The sequence below is a fragment of the Eleutherodactylus coqui genome, chromosome 10 (genome assembly GCF_035609145.1).
Source record: "Eleutherodactylus coqui strain aEleCoq1 chromosome 10, aEleCoq1.hap1, whole genome shotgun sequence".
NCBI lineage: Eukaryota > Metazoa > Chordata > Amphibia > Anura > Eleutherodactylidae > Eleutherodactylus > Eleutherodactylus coqui.
In genome coordinates, this window is record NC_089846.1 from 39,629,723 (window position 1) to 39,655,151 (window position 25,429).

The 25,429-nt window shown below is 45.4% G+C and overlaps 1 protein-coding gene across 1 annotated transcript in view; it reads left to right on the forward strand.

Moving 5' to 3' along the window:
* PAPPA (pappalysin 1) overlaps window positions 1-25,429 on the forward strand; it is a 326,123-nt gene that overhangs the window by 103,497 nt on the left and 197,197 nt on the right. Inside the window, exons 3-4 of the mRNA XM_066580837.1 lie at window positions 7,104-7,249; window positions 9,113-9,412. Of these exons, the coding sequence (XP_066436934.1) occupies window positions 7,104-7,249; window positions 9,113-9,412 (446 nt within the window). The remainder of the gene's footprint in view (window positions 1-7,103; window positions 7,250-9,112; window positions 9,413-25,429) is intronic.

Genomic DNA, 25,429 nt, shown 5'->3' on the forward strand with positions numbered 1-25,429 from the left:
TCTGATGGGACAACCCCTTTAATCACCTAATTTGCTCGTTAATAGCTTTGAGAATGGGTTAGAAGCTTGATATATAAGTGACATATGTGATTTCATGTTTGCAATACTTTAGCTACCGTATATACTCGAGTATTAGCTGAGACAATAAGTTCCAGCACAAAAAACTGGGAAAACTTATTGACTCGAGTATAAGCCGAGCTATACTAGAGTATATACCAGGTAAAAAGAAAACCTCCATACTCACCTCCCAGCCGGCGTCTGTGTCTGTGCGATAAGCTGCTTGAATTCTCCCCGCTGTCATCCCCGGCCGACCTCTCTGCTTGGCTCTGTCAGTGCTGTGTAAGTAAGCGCTGTGATTGGATTGAACGCCAGCCAATCACAGCTGGCGCTCGATCCAATCACAGCGCTTACTTACACAGCACCGACAGCAGGGGATTTGAAAGCCGAGCAGGGAGATGTCAGCGGGGAGAATTTCTAAAGCAGTTTGATTGGCTGTGAATGATCGAGCACCGGCTACGATTGGCTGACGCTCAATCCAACCACAGCTCTTACTTACACAGCGCTGACAGCGGAGGACGACAGAGCCGACCAAAGAGGACGGCGGGGGATGACAGCGGAGAGAATTCACGCAGCCTGCCGCACCACCGCCGGAGACACAGATGCGGGCTGGGAGGTGAGTATGGAGGGTTTTTTTTTAAGCTTTGCCTGACTCGAGTATGGGTTTTTTCAGCACAAAAAAATGTGCTGAAAAACTAGTCTTATACTCGAGTATATACAGTATTTTGTTCTAACTTTTAGGCACTTTTGTTTGTTTTTTTTACATTTCTATCATACTACATCTAGACTCATCTCTATCTCATCACACTGGATAATATAATCTCAGTAGCTCACATCCGTTGTGCCATTTGTTTATTATTATGGTAGTACTTGGAAAGACGGGTTTTGTGCAATGAATAACGGATGGCTTTACTACAATGCCATAAATTGTAGTAAATTGTTTGCACTGTTTCCTTGCAGGGCTGAAGTTTTAGGTTCAAATCTGGCCAAGGGTAACATCTGGCTCCACCACGTGTTCTTGGGCCGGCCTCACGCGAACTGGTCGGATTCTGCAGAGGAACACCTGTTACCATTCACGGAAAGTAATGGCGAATGACCGTGTATGTGAGCATTTTTCCACACAAATGGAAGCTCTCTCTCTTCCCTCCAGCGATCTATTTTCCTCTAAAGTTGCGAGTGTTTCCGACGCTCATACGCAGTGTTAATTGCGTATGAGCGATGGAACACTCGCATCCATTGACGTCAGTGGGGACCGTCCGCACAGAATCCGGTCATTTTTCTTCTGCTCGCGGAATACGCAATTCATACCTACGAGTGTGAATGGAAAAGTGAAAATGTATGCCTTTCAAGGCTCGCATTTTACCGCGAATCTTCAGCACGGAAGGCGATTGTGATTTCCGCAATTAAAACCTGCCCCTGTGAGCCCGGCCTAAGGGGGCTGCAAAAACCTCCTGTGGTGCTGAAGGGCAACATCAACTGTGGTTTGCTCATCTCTACCAGGCTGCATGAGAAAATGGATCTGTGCCCAATGCCCAGCGTATTGCGCATATTTATGCACCTCCCATAAACTTGTATGGGGCGTTTGCTGTACAATGCGCAGAAAGGCGGAACAGGACCTCTTTTTTTTGTGCATGTACAAAATACATACTTAAAACATGTGCATGAGAACAAACTCAATGATATCAATGGGTACTATTCTTTGCACATTGCACACATATATTTTACGTTGCAAATACGGTCGTTTGAAACCGCCATAAATTGAGATTTTATGGATTTACCACCAGGTGGATGAGATTTATGCTGTGGATTTCCCATCCAGAAATTCATCACAGCAAATCCATAACATTTCCGCTATGCTTGAGCATACCCTAAGGGGAATTTTTTCCAGCTGTGCAGTCATAAAACATGCACAGACTTTAGGGTATGCGGCAGCTAATGCAGCCAATCACTGGCATCAGCGATATATCACTTGAGATTGGCTGCAGTGGTTATGTGAGCACTGTGACCAAGAAAATGAAGCCCAGCAGGGAGGACAGGAATGAGTTGCTAGTCCAGTAAGGGATTGGACCAGTGAGTATAACAATGGAAGCTCTGCTCAGATTTCCATACTTCAATTCCATTATGGAATGGAAGAATGAAAATTAAATGGCCTGGTGGATTTGACAAAACACCAAATCCATTGACTAGAATGAGTTCTGTCCAATTTCCAACATGAGTTCTGCCATTTTACCGGAAAAAATAGTGCAGCATACTACACTGTTTTTCTTTCATTTCAGACAAATCAGAATAAAAGTTAGGGTTTTGTTATTAATGAGGCTATATCAGGGGTCCTATAACTAATTAGGGCCATAACAGTGGTCGTATTGCTAATTGGAGCCACAGTGTGAGTTCTGTTACTGTATAGGGCCACAGCAAGTGTCCTATAACTGATTGGGGCCACAGAGATGTCTTATTACATGTGTGGGGCCACAATGGATGCACTATTAATTGGTGGGGCCATAGCAGACACATCAATACTCAGTGGAGTCGTAGCTAGGGCACTATTACTTAGTGGGACCACAGCGGGGGTTCTAGTATTGGGTGGGACCACAGCTGAGGCATCAATACTAGTGGAACTACAGCAGCACTGAGAAGTTCATTAGGAGTTGCGACAGTAACACAGGGTGACTGCAGAAACAAGATATGACAGATTTTCCTCAGCAGAAGGAACCCTTAGGGTAGGACCGCATGACGAAATTCAATTCTGCCGCTAAAACTGCTGAAAAATCCACAACTATTCTGCAGATTTTGCTGTGGACCCACACCTGGTTTTATCCCTTTCACTAGGCAAAATCCACGTACAGAATTTCCGATATGTTTTCCCACTTATCCGTGTGAAGAAGTGACAGCTTAGTAACAACAATTATAGATGTGGAATCACATTCCATCTTGTGAACATATCCTAAGGATGGGCGCTACTTAAGGTCTGTCTGCTTGTCCCACAGCCTAACAATTGCCAGCCGGGCCCCTGCCTGCTACAAAGGCAGTTTTGCCATTGGCTTATTTTTCACTACTGTATTTGGGTATTTGTAGCCCTATGATAACTCCACTTTCTAGCTTTTCTATTTTTGTTGTCTTTTTTTTTTTTTTTTTGCTTGGAAATATGTTTTTGGTACGTTTTAATCGGTGGCTTCTATTCAATTATTGTTTGCAGTCATTATTTGTTTTAGGCCTTTTACTAGTTAATGGTATCCCCCAATTGCAATGGACATTGGCCAAGTAGACTCTATAGAAATAAAGCATAATTACTATCATCCTCATCATCATTACTATTAAGAATGGTTCCGATCAGTGTAAAATTGGTTGTCTTACCACAATGTTCTGTTGCTTAGAGGACATATTTTGTAATCATTTTGCAGTAAAGGCAAGAAGTTAATGAAAACCAGAAAGTAAGGAAACCAAAGCAAAACTCAGTTCCCAGTTCCTTTGCACTCATTAATTGATATCAGAATGTAAAGTTCAGCATGAGTAGATGCTTTAAAAGGATTATCTCATGAAGTGCACCCCTCTATAAAAAAAATAGCCAGCCCAATGATCAGATGATACCCATGGTTCTAGCTCCTCTAACCCTGAGGATCAGCTCTAATCACTGGGAGGAGCTGCATCTAGGCGTATGAATGGTAGCCCATGTAATGCATAGGTTACCCGGGTCCAACAGATTGACCCTGCATTCTGAAAAACATAGAGGAGTCCCAGGCTGCGGTGACCCTCTAGGATGGCATTATGCTCTAACATGGCATATTAACAGAGTTTGAGAAAAACCCCTTTAGGAGAGAAGAATGACTATTTCTCTTGACCCTTCCTGACATCGAATTTCCAACTTTTTTCATTAATGGCATATCTCATAGGACTACGGGGCAGTTCGGGTGCAATAAAACGCAGTCATAAGCTCTTGCTCACAACCTGAAGGTCGCAAGTTCAATCCCCGCTTGGTTCAGGCAGTCGGCTCAAGGTTAACTCAGCCTTCCGACGTTGGTAAAATGAGTACCCAGCTTGGTGGGGGGTAGTAAATAAATTACTTGAAAGCGCTGTGGAATAAGTTGTCGCTATACAAATAAAAAAAAATTATTTTTACTATGTTTGTAGTAAAATGTGGCAAAAAACGCACACAGTTTTGCAAATGCACTTTTTTGGTGCGTTTCTATTGCAACTGTCCTGCCCTGGGTGAATGGAGCCTAAATTAAATGAATGTACCCATGATGAAATGCATGACAAGGCCTGCATGAGAGTAGTGCAGTTCTAGAATTAGGCCATGTTCACATCTTGAAGATTCTCTCATAGAAGCAATGGTTTTAGGGTAAAATATATTGTATCACATTGACTTAAATTTGACTTCATACTTTTGTATACCTGCATGCACAAAGAATTGCTGCATGTATGACGTCTAAGATTGGACCTTATGTGTGAAGGGGTTGTTCAGGATTATAAAAAATGGCTGTCATCTGTACAGCCTGTAACAACACGTCTTAGATCAGGACAATGCATATGCAAACAGAGGGGAAGGGGGCAGGTTCACAAGTGGAGGTGGAGCCTAATGCTGAACTGTCCAGAGGAGTGCGGTGTATCATAAGGCTTCATCCACCAATGGCCCTGTCTCCTCCCTACTTCGGTCTGACCATGCATTTTCCATCCTAGGACAGATTACTGCAAGCTGTAAAAATGGTAGCTATTTGTACCATTCAGGGAAAATGCCTTTAAAGACTAGCAGCATCAATGGCATCTGTGTCTTGGCTAAAGATCAGCCCTCTTGTGATAATAGCTAGTTTACAACCGAATAGACGGGTTCTTTGTTTGGCCCATAGCTACATGTTGTAAGGATCCCTTGACAATAAGCTGATCATAAAAGGTCTCCCATTTTGGACCCCTCACAAGCAGTTATGGGTGGCAAAACCAGGCAATAAGGCCGTCTTTACACGAGCCGGAAATGCTGTAGAATTTCTGCTAGCGGAATCGCCATTAAAGTTTCACAGTATTTACAGTACAAGCCATGTGGCGGTGATTTAAAAAAAATTCTCCTTCATGTGGTCTGGAAGTTCCACAACAAATTCGCCGCATGTCTATTTATGCTACAGATTTAGGGTGCCTACCCACTTGCGATTTTTTCTCCTGTGATGTTTTGCGTTTTTTCTCAAGAGCAATTAGTATAGAATGTGTTCTTGTCCATCTGGGGTTTTTTTTCCGTTTCGTGGGGTTTTTTCACATAGGAACTGTCAGTTGCATATGTCTCCTTATTTTTCTCTTAATGCACCCATGATTGTCAATGGAGGGCTGCAAAAAACGCGCAAAAAACGCCGCGGAAAACTCGCAAAAACGCACAAAAACGCCGCGGTTTTCACGCACGAAAATCGGCAACGCAAGTGGGTAGGCACCCTTATGTTGAGGAATTCAACCCTTAGCTGATCCAAATTTTTAAGGGGGCCAAATCCGCACTATTTCTGTGGAATTGTGAAGGTACCCTTAGTGTTCAGTTTATCTGCAGCACCCCCACAGGGGAAATTATGCATTACACTGTGCCCTTTCAAATCATTAGGTTGTCTGTGTAGTACATGACAAGACAGGTACTCCAGAACGAGATTTGCTCTTTGTAAATGCTCCACATTTTGATGAGATGAGGACCCCCTCTATTAAAGTGGTTGTCTGAGTTGTAGCTGCTCTGTAAAACCCATTTTCCATGCACTAACATAACAAATAGGCATACTCACCTTTCCCTGCTGTATGCTACATTGCTGCTCAGTTCTCCACTCAGGCGTTTGTTTACAGGGTGCAGTCCCGCCCGGTTTGTAGGACATCACAGCGCTGCAGCCAATGACAAAGCTCAGTGAACAAGTGCTAAACTCTGTCATTGGCTGCAGCAACTGTGATGCCCCATAAAAAGGCTGGGGCAGCCTGTAAATGTGACATCATACGGGAGACCGAGAGCAACTGCACAGGACACAGCGGGGAGCTGGGAGAGGTGAGTATATGCCTATTGGTTATGTGAGTTCATGGAGAACTGGTTTTACAGAGAAGTTACAACTCAGACAACCCCTTTAAGTCAGAAATCAAGATTGTCTTTGTGTAACATCCATGTGTGTCTCTACACTGATGTAATGACCCTAGTGGGATGAGGCTACATAAGAAATCCAAGATTTTAGGCATACTGTGACATTGTCTTCATAGAGTCTCCAGCTGGAATGCATAGCAAGTTATTTGTGAAGTTAGTTAACTCATCATACTTCATACTTTTAGATTGAAAAATCTAAATATGTTTTATTGTGTTTTTTTACACTAGAAGAAAGAAGGTTTTCACCCTAACACAGAAGGGGGTTCTTTACTGTAAGAGCAGTGAGACTATGGAACTCTCTGCCTGAGAACATGGTGATGGCAAATTCGATAAAAGAGTACAAGAGGGGCCTGGACGCCTTTATTGAGTGTTACAATATGTTATAGTCACTGATTCCTTCAGAAGGGTCGGTGATACAGGAATTATTCCAATTGCCAGATTGGAGCCGGGAAGGAATTTTTTTTTTCACCTAAAATGAGGAAAATTGGCTTCTATCTCAGGAGATTTTTTTGCCTTCCTCTGGATCAACATTGCAGGATAATAGGCTGAACTAGATGTCTATTTTCAGCCTTACATACTAGAATATAAAGTTACAATTTCTTCTTAAAGCACTGACTATGACAACATTTGTTTTGCTGTAATACCTGCCATTATTTTAACTATACATTTTGCCATTACCTTGTTTTCTAAATGGCTTTTGACATTTTGCTTCAACATTACCGAGAGTTAGCTGGTGGTAGGAACCTCTGTAGCTTTGGGTCTGATGGAAGATATTCGATATTAGCACTTGACAGTAATCCCTTTGATGTGAGTGTTTGAGTAATGATAATGGTGACCTTCCTCAAGGTCAATGAGCAAGCTTTCTTAATAGAGATTATTTATTTGATTATCATTTACACTGTCACATTGAAAAATTCATATCTCTAGAGAAGGTCATAAAATCATAGCAATGTTTTTGTTGCAGGGCTTACTTAGATTTAAATGAGCTGAAGCATCGGCTCAATGTGACTGGATCGACTCAGCTAAACATATTCTTTGCAAACTCATCAGAAGAGGAGCTGGCTGGAGTTGCCACATGGCCTTGGGATAAAGAGGTCCTTACTCACCTTGGTATGTTGTACTTTATGTTGTACATGTATTCTTAATATTAGTAATTGTTTTATGTTCTTAATAGATATCATAAATTTCCTTTCACACTTGTGTCAAAGTAGGGCTCCTTTAACCTCAGTTGCTGAATTGAGCTCTTGGTGCCATTTTCCTGCTCCATTAACCCACAATGATCGGGCCCTTATTCATTTTTCGGTTCAACTAAATAACAAAAATACAATAGACTTATAATGGGGTCCATTATTTTCATTTAGCCAGGAAGAATAGCACTTCATGCTGCACTATTCTTACAGAATTTTCCACGGATGTGCGAACAGAGCTTAAAGGGGCTGTTCAGTGATTAACTAAATATATCCTATCCTCAGGATAAGTCATTAATAGTAGATCAGTAAGAGTTTATCTCCTGGGACATCTGCTGATGATCTCATGCACTATGCTGATTTCTGTATGATACAGACAGCTCCATTGACACCTGCTATTACAGGCCGAGTTTCCATTTATTTCAATGGGAACTCGTCCTACAATACTAAGCTTGGCCAGTGCTGTCAAAGTGGAGCTGTTTGCTTCCTGCAGAAATCAGGTCAATGCTCAAGTGCTTTGACCCATATAACAGCTGACTGGCAGAAGTCCAACTCCACGGACCCCTGCTGGTCTAGTATTGATGACCTATTCTGAGAAGAGGCCTTTAATGGTTTACACCTGGACAACCTATTTAAAGCATTTGTCCAGTTACCAGAATTGCCCTTATACCACCAACTGTGTTAAAATAACAAAAAGAGCAGTACCTACCCATCCTCTACCGGCGGGGTCCAGTACTGTAGTCCTGTCATCATCCTGATATTTATTGTGGAAGGTGATGTCACTGGATATCATCTGACTTCTGCAGCCAATCAGAAGCTGTAGCATTACTGTTCTGAACTCCAGCATCATGATGCCAAGAGAACAGGTGATGATGGTGCAGTGGTCAGGTGATTTCTTGTGACATCATGTCTACAACAAACATTGGGAGGATGTTGGGGCAACAGCACTGGATCACCAGGGCAGAGGACAGCTCTTTTTGGTATTTTAACATAGGTATAGGGGCAACATGACTAGGGATGTGGGTCAAACCACAATACTCATGTACAGACAGCTATTTTGCGGTTCTTGACCCTCATCAGTGTACAGTAGGGTTCTAGTTGGCCATGAATGTAAGTCTAGAGGGGTAAAGTTTCTACTTGCTAAGAGCACCACAGGAGAGGCCAGAACAAGGGTATAAGTAATGTTTTTTCCAATAGATGGCACTGTACAGGCATTATTCCACAACTCATTTGCATAGTTGTTCCCAGGAAGCACTGCATGGGCTATAAGATGCTGTACACCTTTGTGGTGCTCTCTTCTATTGTGCTCTCCACAAGTAGAAATATTACCCTGGACTAAAGTGTTTGGGTAAAAGGGAATCTTGGTTCTTTTTTGCCCATCCCCTTCTAACCTTGACTATAAATATCCTATTTTAATTCGGGGGGAAAACGGCCACTGGAACCATGCATTGTCTACATTTTCAATAACTTTCAATGAATACATTAGCTGTGCATTATTTCCATTATATAACTAGGCAGTACAAGTAGAATTTTGTGTCATCACTATTTCCTTTACATGTGTGACAATGTTGCATTTCATTTTTCCTGTGATCTCAGTACATCATGTTTTGATTGCATAGTGCTCTACAATGGACTACATTAGAGTCAGGTAGCTGGTAATCACTACACATGGATATTTAGACAATTGATTTTCTTTCCTCTGCTTTTCAATAATGTTCTCATTTGTATGTGTAGGAGTGAGTTGAATCACATTAAAAATAAAGGTTATTATTTCTCTCTGTTGCAGGTGGAATTGTTATGAATCCATCATTTTTTGGCGTTCCAGGCCACACACATACCATGATCCATGAAATCGGACACAGCTTGGGGCTGTACCATGTCTTCCGTGGCATTTCAGAAATTCTCTCTTGCAGTGACCCCTGTATGGAAACAGATCCATCCTATGAAACCGGAGATCTATGCCGTGATACTAACCCATCCCCAAAGCATAAAACATGTGGAGATCCTGTCCCGGGACCAGGAAATGACACTTGTGGCTTTCAAACATTTCTCAACACTCCTTTTAATAACTACATGAGCTATGCAGGTAGGTAACGTCATCCAAACTTCAATATATTCACGTGCATGTGGATGAATACATATTGCATTCATAAAAAATAACACCCTAGCCATAATATCCATAGTGACTAAAGATGAGCGAACGTGTCCGTTACGGACACATCCGCACCCGGACACCCGCTTTGCCGAACACTGCAGTGTTCGCGCGTAAGTGTCCGGGTGCCGCCGGGGGGCGGGGAGATGCGCGGCGGCGCGGGCGGCAGTAGCGGGGAACAGGGGGGAGCCCTCTCTCTCTCCCTCTCCCCCCCGCTCCCCGCCGCACCCCCCCGCGCTGCCACGGCGGCCCCCGAACTTTTTCGCCCGAACACTGAAGTGTTCGCAAGGTTCGGTGTTCGGGCGAAAAAGGGGCGGGGCCGAACGTGTTCGCTCATCTCTAATAGTGACCTTGTAAAGGAGTTATAATACATTGAATCACACCACATGCTGCAATCAAAAATGAATCACCAGTTTTTCCCTTTGCAAGTTATATATCTAATTATCAGCTGCTAGGAGGAGACAGCTGATATGATGTAATCTATACAGTGCACTCACCAAAGACTGCTCTCTGTAGCACATGCACACAATTAACTGTTTCATGGAGGGTAGTCGAGAAGTACTGAGCAGTGTAGATGTAATTCCACTAGCTATAACACAGTAAATAACTCACCATTAGCTCCAGCAGCCACATCTGTGTGCGTCCTCTCCTACCTGCAGCAGCCGCCTCCTCTCTTTTCTTTTTAGACTTCTAACATCAGCATAAGTCATCCCTGTTTTCTACTTCCTGTTCTCTGTCTTGTTATCTCTGTTACTAGAGACAGGCATCACTTGAAAACCGGTACTGGACAGCATATTAGAAGGAAGGGATTCTGCTAGTTACTACCACTTTAAAGAGATGTTTCAGGAAAACAACATTATTTGAGGTCACTAAAATTTGCGTTTTTGCTAGTTATCACATCCGCTATCACATAGGCGCATGTTGTTAGAAAAGTTTTTATAGTTTTATAGGGGGTGGAGTTTTTATGACACAGAGCTCACCACCTATATTTAATACACTGAACTCAATAATAAATCAGGATGCAATAACCTCATCCTGTCTAGTGGTAGCTGTATGCATCTATAAGGGCTCACACCCACTCGCGTTTTCTCCGTGTGCTGCGAGAGCGAGTGAAAACACTCACCTCACAGTGCAAGAAAAATGCTGCGATATCGCCACTGTCTTCGATGGGGCCAGCGGCAGCCCCTTTGAAAACATAGGGAGAATATCGATCGTGGACTTCTGCCACAGCTGTGACAGCTGTGGCAGGAGTTTCCTTCATGCCCGGGGGGACCACGGGGATGAAGGAATCCTCTGCCACAGCTGTCACAGCTGTGGCATAAGTCCAGCATGCGATCCCATTGCTTTCAACGGGGTCGGCGCTGCAGCTGGCCCCATTGAAAGCAGTGGTTTTGTGGCAACCCCTGCAGCATGATTTTTAAGGAAGGGCTTGAAAAATAAGTCCTTCCCTGAAAATCCTCCATAGCTAGTTAAAAAGAAAAAACTTTACTCACCTCTCCGCCGCTCAGACGCATCCTCCAGTTGGCTCCCCTGCACTGCTGTCTAGCACTTTCAGTGCTGAAAGGGCTGTGCTCATTGGCTGAACGCTCAGCCAATTACAGGCAGCGCTTAGCTATTCAATGAAAACACTGGCGATATCACAGCGTTTTTCTTGCGCACGCGTGTGAGCCCTAATTGCATTCATTAACCATTTTTTGTTTTTTCTTTTTTTGTTTTTTCCTCCCAACATTCAAAAATTCAAACCTTTTTTCTATTTCGCCATCAACATACATGTCTGAGGGCTTATTGTTTGCCGGATGTGTTGTATTTTTCGATGGTAGTATTTACCTTACCCTATAATGTGCTGAAAAACTTTCTAATTGGTGTGAAATGAAAAACATCATCTTTGAGGGGAATCTTGTTGTCACGGCGTACACACTACAGCAAAAATGAAATGATGTATTTAGTTTGTATTTTACCCAACTACTTAAAAAAAATCCTGCAGACATCTTCCGGTTGCATAACTCTTCTTTTTCCAGCAGTATAGCTGTGTGAGGGCCCATTTTTGGGGGAACAACCTGTGCTTTTTATTGGCAACATTTTGGAGTACATATAATGTTTTGAAAATTTAAATATTTTCTTAGAGACAAAATGATTTAAAAAAGCACAATTTTGGCATTGTGTTTTTTTTAAGACATTCACCGTGCAGGAAAAATAATGTGTTATTCTGCCAGATCAGATTTGTTTTGCTTTTTAGGGGTTGAACTTTTAATATCCTTTAATTGTTACAATAATAACGTATTTTACCTTCTTTGTAGTCCCTTTAAGCTCCCTGTCCACGGCCGTTGCGGAATATCGCCAGCGGAGAGAGCAGGAGGGCCGCTCTCAGTTCTCTGCGATGAGCCTATCTGACAGATAGGCTCACCCCAGAGAATCGCAGCAAATCGCGATTTAGATCCCGCGAGCGGAGAATTGATATGATTGTCCGCTCGCGGATGCTGTGGCTGCGCTTTCCATAGCAGCGCTATGGAAAGCGTTCATTGCGTTACCCGCAGCTGGATTATCGCCGCGGGTAACGTAATGAACAATTGCCCGTGGGCAGGCAGCCTTAGGGTGGTTTCACACGCATGAGAAAATTGTGCAATTTTTGCCTTCTGCGTAAGGGCTTATTTAAATGTGCGTATAACAGCGGGCGTTTAAACAGCTGGCCGATATAAGCTTCCATCTAAGCAGTGACCCCCTTCCCTACCCCACACCGGCTCTCTGCCTCTCTCCTCCACTCTGGCATTTGGAATGGGAGGGGACAGGACAGGGCAGAGCTGAGCTCTGCTCTGTCCTGCCCCCTCCCATTTCTGGCTATGGACAAGGGGTGGGGAAGGGAGCTTAGCTCTGCCCCCCCCCCCCCCTCCCATTGCAAACCGCTCAAAGGGGAGGAGAGAGGCAGAAAGGCGGTGAGGGGGAGGGAAGGGGGGACTGCTCAGATGGAAGCGTATATCGGCCAGCCGTGATAAAACAACACAATAAACATGCTTTGCAATGAAAGTCCCATTGACCTTTGCGATTAAAAAAATACTGCGATCTTACCGCGGGCGGCAGCGATGCAATGCGAGATCATTCTTCAAAAAAAGCATCGCTGACACTCAAAAATAGTGGCAACAAAGATGCAATTTTGCTGCAAATTTCTTGCAGCAGAATCATGATCGCCCGTGTGAAATTAGCCTTAGGGGACTTAAACTTGCAATCATTTGATTACTTATACCATTTACCACAATGCTTCCATATTGCAGTATTCGGTATTTCTGCAGGCAATATATTAAGACATACTGCTGGCTTAATTGGCAGAAATGCATTTTAATAGGCCTTCAGAAGGCCCTCCGGCTGTCATAACACCTAGACAGCACCCCACAATCTCATTGTGGGGAGGAGAGACGGTTCATGACCTCCAATCACCAATCGGGAATTTAAATGCTACTGTCAGAATTAGAGGGTTAACAACTGAAAAACTGGAGTTTAAGAGGGGAATAGATACCTTTCTAGAGCGCTATGATATTACAGGATATAGACATTAAATAACCAGCAGGGTTGTTGATCCAGGTTTTGGATTCAGGTAGGAACTTTCAAAACATTGATCCAGGGATTATTCTGACTGCCATTATCAAGTCATGAAGAAACTTTTGCCCCCGCATGGGCTAAATTGGCTTCTGCCTCATTGGGTTTTTTGTGCCTTCTTCTGGATCAACAAGGTGGGGAGGTTGGAAACAGGCTGAAGTAGATGGACATTGTCTTCTTTCAGCCTAACCTACTATGTTACTATAACACCGGTCATGTATGGAGCGGGTTAGAGTTACAAGCTCGCGCCATATTATACCCCTATAGAAAATACATTAGTTATGTGTTGTGAATATGGTTAAAGGGGTAGTCTAAGATATCCCTTTTACTGGACGTAGGAAATTATCTAAGATAAAAAAAAGAATGTATACTCATCCATTCAGTCCTCGCTGCTGTAGACCACTGCTTGGTTCCTCCACCGGGCATCTCTTGAGTCCTCTACTGCATCTCTGAGGCCAGTGATTGGCTACAGTGGTCATGTGGGTATATGGGCATGACACCTCTGCAGCATTGGAAATGAAGCCAAGTGGGGAAGGACAGAGTAGAGGCTCTGTAGCAATGGAGGCTTGAACTGGTGTATTGAAAAAAATATATTTACCCCAGACAACCCCTTTAACTGACTGTCTATGCAGGGGATTTTGGAGTATGTGGCAGAAAAGCAAAGCTCTTACTGCTCTAAAGATATATTAAGAAATTAACCAGCACGGAGTATTAAAATGGTGTTTAAATGGAAATATTCATTTTAAGGTCTTAAAACCGAGTAGAACTTGTTTACATGGGTACGGTTTCAAAACCATTGATCTAAAATAGCATTTGTACTGTACAGTATGACTGCCATCAAAACTTTGGAAAAATGGCTACTGAAGCCAATGAAACTTAATCTGTAAACATTGGAATGGCAATCATTTTTTCTTTCAGTTTTATTAATGTAGTAATCCTGCTTTTTTGCTTCAGATAAAGTGAATTACGAGAAAATCCCTACATTACTAGAGCTAGTTCGGATATTTTCATTTGCATTTATTGTCATAAATTACTAATTGTGAAAAAAAATGGGAATGTTAGATTTCTTTACTTTGGCATGTGTGGGTAGCGAAGTTAGATGCCCGTGTAATAACAAAAAAAGTAGCTGTGTGAGTAGCTACAGTACCAATCCAAAATTTAGACACGTTTTCATTCTATGCTTTTCTTTTTTTTCTTTTTCTCATTTGTAGATATTGGAATCATGCAAACTATGAAGGAACACATATGGAAATAAATTTTTGACCAAAACGTGTTAAACAAACCAGAATTTGTTTTATATTTTAGATTCTTCAAAATAGCCCCCTTTTGCTTTCTGAACAGCTTTACACAAACTTGCATTCTGTCTATTAGCTTCATGAGGTAGTCAACTGGAATGGTTTTCTAACAGTCTCAAGGGAGTTCCCAGAGGTGCTGAGCACATGATGGCTGCTTTTCCTTTACTCTGTGGTCCAACTCACCCCACATAATCTCATTTGGGCTTATATTGGGTGGTTTGGAGACCATGTCATCTGATGCAGCACTCCATCACTCTCCTTGGTCACATAGCTCTTACAAAGCTTGAAGGTGTGCTTGGGTTGTCCTATTAAAAAACACAAACCAGATGGGATGACATGTTGCTGTAGAATGCTTCTGGTAGCGAATGCTGGTTAAGTGTGCCTTGAACCATGAAAAAATTACCAACAATGTCAGCAGGAAAACACCCCCACAGCATCACACCTCTTCCTCCAGGCTTCACGGTGGGAACTACACATGTAGAAGCCATCCGCTCACCCTTTCTGCACCTCACAAAGACAAAGCGGTTGGAACCGAAAATATCAAACTTTGACTCATGAGACCAATATACAGATTTCCACTGGTCTAATGTCCATTCCTTGTGTTTCTTGGTTGAAGCAAATCTTTTCTTCTTGTTAATGTACCCCAGTAGGGGCTTCTTTGCAGCAATTTAACCATAAAGGACTGACTCTCGCAGTATCTTCTGAACAGCTGATGTTGAAATGTGTCTGGTACTTGATCTTTGTGAATCATTTATGTGGGCTCAAATCTGATCTCCAGGCTAGTAACTCTACTGAGCTTATCTTCTGCAGCAGAGGAAACTCTTTATCTACTTTTCCTTGAGCAATTTACATGAGAGCTAATTTCATCACAGCATTTGATGACTTTCAGGACTACACTTGAGGATAGCTTCAAAGGTCTTGAAATTTCTCATATTGACTGATCTTCATGTCTTAAAATAATGATGGACTATCATTTCTCTTTACTTAGCTGAGTGGTTCTTGCCACAATGTGGATTAGAACAGTAGTTTAACAGGGCTGAACACTGTATGTGACTGTGTGCCAACTCTACCTCTGCACAATACAACGTATGGTTTCAAACACATTAGACTGCACATGTTTGCTGTCTCTCTGCAATAGTAGATGAACTCTTGCGGTAAGACAGTGTGCATGCGCAGTCTCGGCAATAGATCAGCATTCCTTCCTAGGCTGTGAACGTTACGTCCCTAGTGACATAACCTACACTGATCTGCCAGAAGAAGACTGCAGAGAATGGACGCATTGTAACAAGAAGAAGAAGATCTGGCCGACTGGAGGGGAGGTGACTCGAGGGAATGGAGAAGATAGGTGAGTAGAAGATGCGGTAAGAAGACTGATGGGGGGAGGAATAGGTAAGTATTGATTTTTTTTTATAATGACAAAACCCTTTTAAGCTCTTTTAACTTGTTTAAGTTCTAGAAAGCCCCTTTAAGAAGGAAAAAAAATCCCAAATCATAAGGCATACCTGTTAATTGAAAACCATTCCAAATGACTAGCTCATGAAGCTGACTGAGAGAATGCCCACAGAGTGCAAAACTGTCATCCAAGCGAAAGTGGGCTACTTTTAAGAATCTGAAATATGAAACATATTCTGGTTTGTTTAACACTTTTTTTGTTTACTACTTAATTCCATAGGAGTTCTTTTATAGTTTCCATGTCTTCTATATGAATTTACAATGTAGAGGGGAAAAAAAATATAAAACATGGAATGAAAAGGTGTGTCCAGACTTTTGACTGGTACTATATGTTGGTGAAATAATTTAAAGGGAAGAATTAACTCAGGACGAACATGATATTATTACTAGAGATGAGCGAGCACCAAAATGCTCGGGTGCTCGTTACTCGGGACGAAATTATCGCGATGCTCGGGGGTTCGTTTCGAATAACGAACCCCATTGAAGTCAATGGGCGACCCGAGCATTTTTGTATTTCGCCGATGCTCGCTAAGGTTTTCATGTGTGAAAATCTGGGCAATTCAAGAAAGTGATGGGAACGACACAGCAACGGATAGGGCAGGCGAGGGGCTACATGTTGGGCTGCATCTCAAGTTCACAGGTCCCACTATTAAGCCACAATAGCGGCAAGAGTGGGCCCCCCCCTCCCAACAATTTTTACTTCTGAAAAGCCATCATTAGCAAAGCATACCTTAGCTAAGCACCACACTACCTCCAACAAAGCACAATCACTGCCTGCATGACACTCCGCTGCCACTTCTCCTGGGTTACATGCTGCCCAACCCCCCCCCCCTTCCACGACCCAGTGTCCACAGCGCACACAAAACTGTCCCTGCCCAGCCTTCAGCTGCCCTCATGCCACGCCACACTTATGTCTATTTATAAGTGCGTCTGCCACAGGAAAAGCAGGCACACACTGCAGAGGGTTGGCACGGCTAGGCAGCGACGGTCTTTAAAAGGGGCGGGGCGATAGCCCACAATGCTGTACAGAAGCAATGAGAAATATAATCCTGTGCCACCGCCATCAGGAGCTGCACACGTGGGCATAGCAATGGGGAACTTATGTGCCACACACTATTCATTCTGTCAAGGTGTCTGCATGCCCCAGTCAGACCGGGCTTTTTAATTCATAGACACAGGCAGGTACAACTCCCTATTGTGAAGTCCCTGTGGACCGACAGCATGGGTGGCTCCCTGGAACCCACCGGCGGTACATAAAAATATCCCATTGCATTGCCCAACACAGCTGAGGTAGTAATGTCGTGCTTAATGCAGGTGGGCTTCGGCCCACACTGCATGCCCCAGTCAGACTGGGGTTCTTTAGAAGTGGAAACAGATGCATTTATAATTCCCTGTGGACCCACAGCATGGGTGGGTGCCAGGAAGCCACCGGCGGTACATAAAAATATCCCATTGCATTGCCCAACACAGCTGAGGTAGTAATGTTGTGCTTAATGCAGGTGGGCTTCGGCCCACACTGCATGCCCCAGTCTGACTGTGGTTCTTTAGAAGTGGAAACAGATGCATTTATAATTCCCTGTGGACCGACAGCATGGGTGGCTCCCTGGAACCCACCGGCGGTACATAAAAATATCCCATTGCATTGCCCAACACAGCTGAGGTAGTAATGTCGTGCTTAATGCAGGTGGGCTTCGGCCCACACTGCATGCCCCAGTCAGACTGGGGTTCTTTAGAAGTGGAAACAGATGCATTTATAATTCTCTGTGGACCCACAGCATGGGTGGGTGCCAGGAAGCCACCGGCGGTACATAAAAATATCCCATTGCATTGCCCAACACAGCTGAGGTAGTAATGTCGTGCTTAATGCAGGTGGGCTTCGGCCCACACTGCATGCCCCAGTCAGACTGGTAATATGTACCTTAACAGTAACCTCGTTGGTGGTAATGTGGTGATGACTGCGGACCTGGTAGCGCGGTTTAATGTAGTTGGTTTTCGGAATGTGGCCAGGATTAAGTGGGCCGTGGCGGGGGGATGGTGGTGGTGCTCTCTTGTTGTGTCGTTAAAGGTGAAATTCTTGGACTGCCACCAGACGGACCAATGCAAAGGTATTTGCCAAGAATGTTTTCATTGTTGGAGGAGGAGGGGGATGTTTTGGAGGCACTATGTGTCCTCTACACGTGTCCGTTGTTATATGCACCCTAACAGTAACAGCGTTGGTGGGAAATAGCCTCGCCGCCATCATGTCTTTGTGAAGCCTCTGTTTCCACACCCCAGCGACATACCATTAGCAGCGGTATAGCCAGAGCACAGAATTATTAACATTTCAGCGGTAGCATTAGGGACAGGCCCCACTAACATATCACTAGCAGCAGTATAGGGGGAGCGCAGTCTTAGTTCCATTTCAGTAATAGTAGCACTCAAGACAGGCCCCAGTAACATTCCCATTGCAGCAGTTTAGGGAGATAACAGTCTCTTTCACATTTCAGTAGCTGCAGTATAGACAAGACCCCAGTTACATTTATGTAGCTAAAGTGTAGGCCAACCACACACACCTTTCTGTAGCATGAGTGCAGGCGAAGAACATAGAAATTACTATGATTACACTGTAGGTGAGGGCCCAAAAAAATTGGTGTACCAACAATACTAATGTACCTCAGAAAAAATTGGCCATGCCCAACCAAGATGGCAGGTGAAACCCATTAATCGCTTTGGTTAATGTGGCTTAAGTGGTAACTAGGCCTGGAGGCAGCCCAGTTTAACGAAAAATTGGTTCAAGTTAAAGTTTCAACGCTTTTAAGAGCATTGAAACGTATAAAAAATTTTAAGATAAATTATATGAGTGAGCCTTGTGGCCCTAAGAAAAATTGCCCGTTCGGCATGATTACGTGAGGTTTCAGGAGGAGGAGGAGGAGGAATATTATACACAGATTGATGAAGCAGAAATGTCCCCGTTTTGGATGGTGAGAGAGAACGATGCTTCCATCCGCAGGTGCAGCCTACGTATTGCTTAGGTATCGCTGCTGTCCGCTGGTGGAGAAGAGAAGTCTGGGGAAATCCAGGCTTTGTTCATCTTGATGAGTGTAAGCCTTTCGGCACTGTCGGTTGACAGGCGGGTACGCTTATCTGTGATGATTCCCCCAGCCGCACTAAACACCCTCTCTGACAGGACGCTAGCCGCAGGACAAGCAAGCACCTCCAGGGCATACAGCGCGAGTTCAGGCCACGTGTCCAGCTTCGACACCCAGTAGTTGTAGGTGGCAGAGGCGTCAGGGAGGACGGTCGTGCGATCGGCTACGTACTCCCTCACCATCCTTTTACAGTGCTCCCGCCGACTCAGCCTTGACTGGGGAGCGGTGACACAGTCTTGCTGGGGAGCCATAAAGCTGTCCAGGGCCTTAAAGACTGTTGTACTGCCTGTGCTGTACATGCTGCTCGATCTCTGCACCTCCCCTGCTACCTGGCCCTCGGAACTGCTCCTTCTGCCACTACCACTGTCGGATGGGAATTTTACCATCAGCTTGTCCGCCAGGGTCCTGTGGTATAGCAACACTCTCGAACCCCTTTCCTCTTCGGGAATGAGAGTGGAAAGGTTCTCCTTATACCGTGGGTCGAGCAGTGTGTACACCCAGTAATCCGTAGTGGCCAGAATGCGTGCAACGCGAGGGTCACGAGAAAGGCATCCTAACATGAAGTCAGCCATGTGTGCCAGGGTACCTGTACGCAACACATGGCTGTCTTCACTAGGAAGATCACTTTCAGGATCCTCCTCCTCCTCCTCCTCCTCAGGCCATACACGCTGAAAGGATGACAGGCAAGCAGCATGGGTACCGTCAGCAGTGGGCCAAGCTGTCTCTTCCCCCTCCTCCTCATCCTCCTCATGCTCCTCCTCCTCCTCCTGAACGCGCTGAGATATAGACAGGAGGGTGCTCTGACTATCCAGCGACATACTGTCTTCCCCCGGCTCTGTTTCCGAGCGCAAAGCGTCTGCCTTTATGCTTTGCAGGGAACTTCTCAAGATGCATAGCAGAGGAATGGTGACGCTAATGATTGCAGCATCGCCGCTCACCACCTGGGTAGACTGCTCAAAGTTTCGAAGGACCTGGCAGATGTCTGCCAACCAGGCCCACTCTTCTGAAAATAATTGAGGAGGCTGACTCCCACTGCGCCGCCCATGTTGGAGTTGGTATTCCACTATAGCTCTACGCTGCTCATAGAGCCTGGCCAACATGTGGAGCGTAGAGTTCCACCGTGTGGGCACGTCGCACAGCAGTCGGTGCACTGGCAGAGTAAACCGATGTTGCAGGGTGCGCAGGGTGGCAGCGTCCGTGTGGGACTTGCGGAAATGTGCGCAGAGCCGTCGCACCTTTACGAGCAGGTCTGACAAGCGTGGGTAGCTTTTCAGAAAGCGCTGAACCACCAAATTAAAGACGTCGGCCAGGCATGGCACGTGCGTGAGGCTGCCGAGCTGCAGAGCCGCCACCAGGTTACGGCTGTTGTCACACACGACCATGCCCGGTTGGAGGCTCAGCGGCGCAAGCCAGCGGTCGGTCTGCTCTGTCAGACCCTGCAGCAGTTCGTGGGCCGTGTGCCTCTTATCTCCTAAGCTGAGTAGTTTCAGCACAGCCTGCTGATGCTTGCCCACCGCTGTGCTGCCACGACGCGCGACACCGACTGCTGGCGACGCGCTGCTGCTGACACATCTTGATTGCGAGACAGAGGTTGCGTTGGAGGAGGTACCACCACCGAGCTGGGGCCCGCAATTCTGGGGGTGGGTAGAACGTGAGCGGTCCCGGCTCTGACTGTCCCAGCCTCCACTAAATTCACCCAATGTGCCGTCAGGGAGATGTAGTGGCCCTGCCCGCCTGTGCTTGTCCACGTGTCCGTTGTTAAGTGGACCTTGGCAGTAACCGCGTTGGTGAGGGCGCGTACAATGTTGCAGGAGACGTGGTCGTGCAGGGCTGGGACGGCACATCGGGAAAAGTAGTGGCGACTGGGAACTGAGTAGTGGGGGCCGCCATTATACTTTTGAAGGACTCCGTTTCCACAACCCTATACGGCAGCATCTCAAGGCTGATAAATTTGGCTATGTGGACAGTTAACGCTTGAGCGTGCGGGTGCGTGGCGGCGTACTTGCGCTTGCGCTCAAACACTTGCGCTAGCGACGGCTGGACGGTGCGGTGCGAGACATTGCTGGATTGGGCGGAGGACAGCGGAGGTGAGGGTGTGGGTGCAGGCCAGGAGACGGTAGTGCCTGTGTCCTCAGAGGGGGGTTGGATCTCAGTGGCAGGTTGGGGCACAGGGGGAGAGGCAGCGGTGCAAACCGGAGGCGGTGAACGGCCTTCGTCCCACCTTGTGGGGTGCTTGGCCATCATATGTCTGCGCATGCTGGTGGTGGTGAGGCTGTTGGTGGTGGCTCCCCGGCTGATCTTGGCGCGACAAAGGTTGCACACCACTGTTCGTCGGTCGTCAGGCGTCTCTGTGAAAAACTGCCAGACCTTAGAGCACCTTGGCCTCTGCAGGGTGGCATGGCGCGAGGGTGCGCTTTGGGAAACAGTTGGTGGATTATTCGGTCTGGCCCTGCCTCTACCCCTGGCCACCGCACTGCCTCTTGCAACCTGCCCTGCTGCTGCCCTTGCCTCCCCCTCTGAAGACCTGTCCTGAGTAGGCGTTGCAAACCAGGTGGGGTTAGTCACCTCATCGTCCTGCTGCTCTTCCTCCGAATCCTCTGTGCGCTCCTCCCTCGGACTTACTGCCCTTACTACTACCTCACCGATAGACAACTGTGTCTAATCGTCATCGTCCTCCTCACCCACTGAAAGGTCTTGAGACAGTTGCCGGAAGCCCCCAGCCTCATCCCCCGAACCCCGGGAACTTTCCAATGGTTGGGCATCAGTGACGATAAACTCCTCTGGTGGGAGAGGAACCACTGCTGCCCAATCTGAGCAGGGGCCCGAGAACAGTTCCTGGGAGTGTTCCCGCTCCTGAGCATGTGTCATTGTAGTGGAGTGAGGAGGCTGGGAGGAAGGAGGAGCAGCAGACAGAGGATTCGGATTTGCAGCAGTGGACAGCGCAGAACTGTGGGTGGACGATAGGTTGCTCGAAGCACTTTCTGCTATCCACGACAGGACCTGCTCACACTGCTCATTTTCTAATAAAGGTCTCCCGCGTGGACCCATTAATTGTGCGATTAATGTGGGGATGCCAGAAACGTGCCTCTCTCGTAATCGCGCAGCAGTCGGCTGCGATACACCTGGATCAGGAGTTCGGCCTGTGCCCACACCCTCACTTGGCCTTCCGCGTCCTCGGCCGCGTCCACGTCCTCTAGGCCTACCCCTACCCCTCAGCATGCTGTATTACCAGTGATTTGATTTCCCAGGCAGGAAATAAATTGGCGCAAGCCTGCAGGCCAAATAGAATGTTTCCCTTTTTTTTTTAAAGGGAAGGCCCACTGACTATATTCAATCAGATAAGAAATGTGTTCCACAGAACTGCAGTGTTATATGAAGTGCAGCAGAGCGGTGATTTTTCCCAGGCAGGAAATAAATTGGCGCAAGCCTGCTGTTAAACGTAGCTGGCTGCGTATGATTTCTTTACGTTCTCCACCCACCACACACGTACCCAGAACGCTGAGCACTGTCAGAGGCAGGCCAAATATAATGTTTTCCCTTTTTTTTTAAAGGAAAGGCCCACTGCGTATATTCAATCAATAATAAATATGTCTTCTGGCCCTGCAAATGTGTCACAGAACTGCAGGGTTGCAGAGTTATTAACTACAGCAGAGCAGTGATTTCCCAGGCAAGAAATAAATTGGCGCAAGCCTGCTGTTAAACGTAGCTGGCTGCGTATGATTTCTTTACGTTCTCCACCTACCACACACGTACCCAGAACGCTGAGGACTGTCAGAGGCAGGCCAAATAGAATGTTTCCCTTTTTTTTTTAAAGGGAAGGCCCACTGACTATATTCAATCAGATAAGAAATGTGTTCCACAGAACTGCAGTGTTATATGAAGTGCAGCAGAGCGGTGATTTTTCCCAGGCAGGAAATAAATTGGCGCAAGCCTGCTGTTAAACGTAGCTGGCTGCGTATGATTTTTGTTTACTATCTCCACCCACCACACACGTAGCCAGAACGCTGAGGACTGTCAGAGGCAGGCCAAATAGAATGTTTCCCTTTTTTTTTTAAAGAAAAGGCCCACTGACTATATTCAATCAATAATATATGTCTTCTGGCCCTGCCTACACAATTCTGTCCCTGTAGTATTACTGCAGGGTGCAATGCTCTGCACAGCCGATTTTGAAAAAAAAAAATATGCAACACTGCTAACAGCAGCCTGCACAGTACTGCACATGGTTAAATGTGGCCCTAAGAAGGACCGTTGGGGTTCTTGAAGCCTACACTCACTCCTAACACTCTCCCTGCCTAACCACCACTTCTGTCCCTGTAGTATTACTGCAGGGCGCAATGCTCTGCACAGCCGATTTTGAAAAAAAAAAAATGGGCAACACTGCTAACAGCAGCCTCCACACTACTGCACACGGATAGATGTGGCCCTAAGAAGGACCGTTGGGGTTCTTGAAGCCTACACTCACTCCTAACACTCTCCCTACAGCAGCTCCAACACAACAGCACTTTCCCTCAGCTAACTCACAAGGCATCTGAGGCGAGCCGCGGGAGGGGCCGACTTTTATACTCGGGTGACATCTGATCTCCCCAGCCACTCACAGCAGGGGGGTGGTATAGGGCTTGAACGTCACAGGGGGAAGTTGTAATGCCTTCCCTGTCTTTCAATTGGCCAGAAAAGCGCACTAACGTCTCAGAGATGAAAGTGAAAGTAACCCGAACACCGCGTGGTGCTCGTTAAGAGTAAAGAGCATCCCGAACACCCTAATATTCGCTCGAGCATCAAGCTCGGACGAGTACGTTCGCTCATCTCTAATTATTACAGAAAATATAGTATCCAAACATAATTAAATCTGTAAATGAGTTTTCCAGGACTAAGATATTGATGACCTAGCCTCAGGATAAGTCATCAGTATCAGATCAGTAGGGGTTCGCAACTCAGGTTCCCTGCCAATTAGCTGGATGAAGAGGCCAAGTATTCTGCTTTCCCTAATCTTATAATCCAAGAAAGTCCACAGTAACATACTGTTCATTTTCACATTACAGCACTAGTGTTAGAAACATGCAGACAACTGAGCTGACCCTTCCACAAGCAGAGAAGTGCAGCTGCAGTTTACTTCATGAGCAGGACTTAAAAAAACCCATCAAAATAGTGCTGAAAGGTGTAAATAAATGTAGTTAAATATATTACTGGCAATGATTAAAGGCTCTATTAATCATTCGTCCAAACATTTGACCACCTGATCATTGTCCTGTGTAAAGGTGTCAGTGATCAGCTGATGAACCGGCAAACACCTATTTGTTGGACAATCCCATCTTTTATGCAGCACTAAAAAACATTGTTGATGAAAGTGCATGGGGCATGAATAATCATATTAATGATCGTTTGTTCCTCATACAGTCAGCTTGTGTGAAGGAACCCTAAAGGAGTACTGATATTGTCAATTGGGACTCATCAACTAGCTCAAATTGAGCTGTATCAAAGGACCTTAAGGGTATGTCCTCATGGGTTAGATTTACAGCACTGTAAATCTGCAGTGTTGGTAAAATCTGCAGCTATTTTGCGTATTTCGTTGCATATTTGTTGCATATTTTCTGCATAATGCACACAGAAAATATGAGGCAGAAATCTGCTCTCAAGAGCCGGAGCTACTGTTTGCGGATTTGCTGTGGATCTGTTTTGGATTTTGACCTCTCCATTGCAGACTATGCAATAAATTTGGAGCCAGCCAGATACCTCATTGCTGGTACTGAATGGTGGATAAGTATCTGTCTGAATTTCTCAGTATTAATGCCACCATTAATCCTGACCAAATCCCCAACTCCATTTGCTGAAATGCAGACCCAAATTTGGAAGGAACCTCCACCATGCTTCACTGTTGCCTGCAGACACTCATTATTGTACTGCACTCCAGCCCTACAGCGAAGAAATTGCCTTCTGTGCCATATATGGATGTGAAAGCTGGACTGGGAAAAAAGCTGATAGAAGGAGGATTGATGCTTTAGAGCTGTGGTGCTGGCGGAAGGTGCTGCGTATGACCTGGACAACGAGAGTAACATACAGAGAAGTCCTGAATCGTATAAGTCCCGATGTATCACAGGAGGGCAAGATGACTGGACTCAGACTCATGTATTTTGGCCATGTAATGCGAGCAGAGTCACTAGAAAAATCTATAATGCTTGGACAGATCAGTGGCAAAAGAAGACCCAAAGGACACGATGGCTGATACTGTCAGAGCTGATACTGGCATGGATATCACACAACTGAAAGAAGCAATGCAAAACCGAAAAACATAGAGGAAGCTCGCATTTAGGTTTGTGAACGAATAAAAAAAGCTAACCACAACAGCCAAATATTTTGAATATTGACTCATCAGTCCAGAGCACCTGTTGCCATTTTTTTGCACTGCAGTTCCTATGTTTTTGTCCATAGTTGAGTCAATTTGCTTTGCTTCTATGCCAAAAGCATTGATTTTTGGCTGGCATTCTTCCATG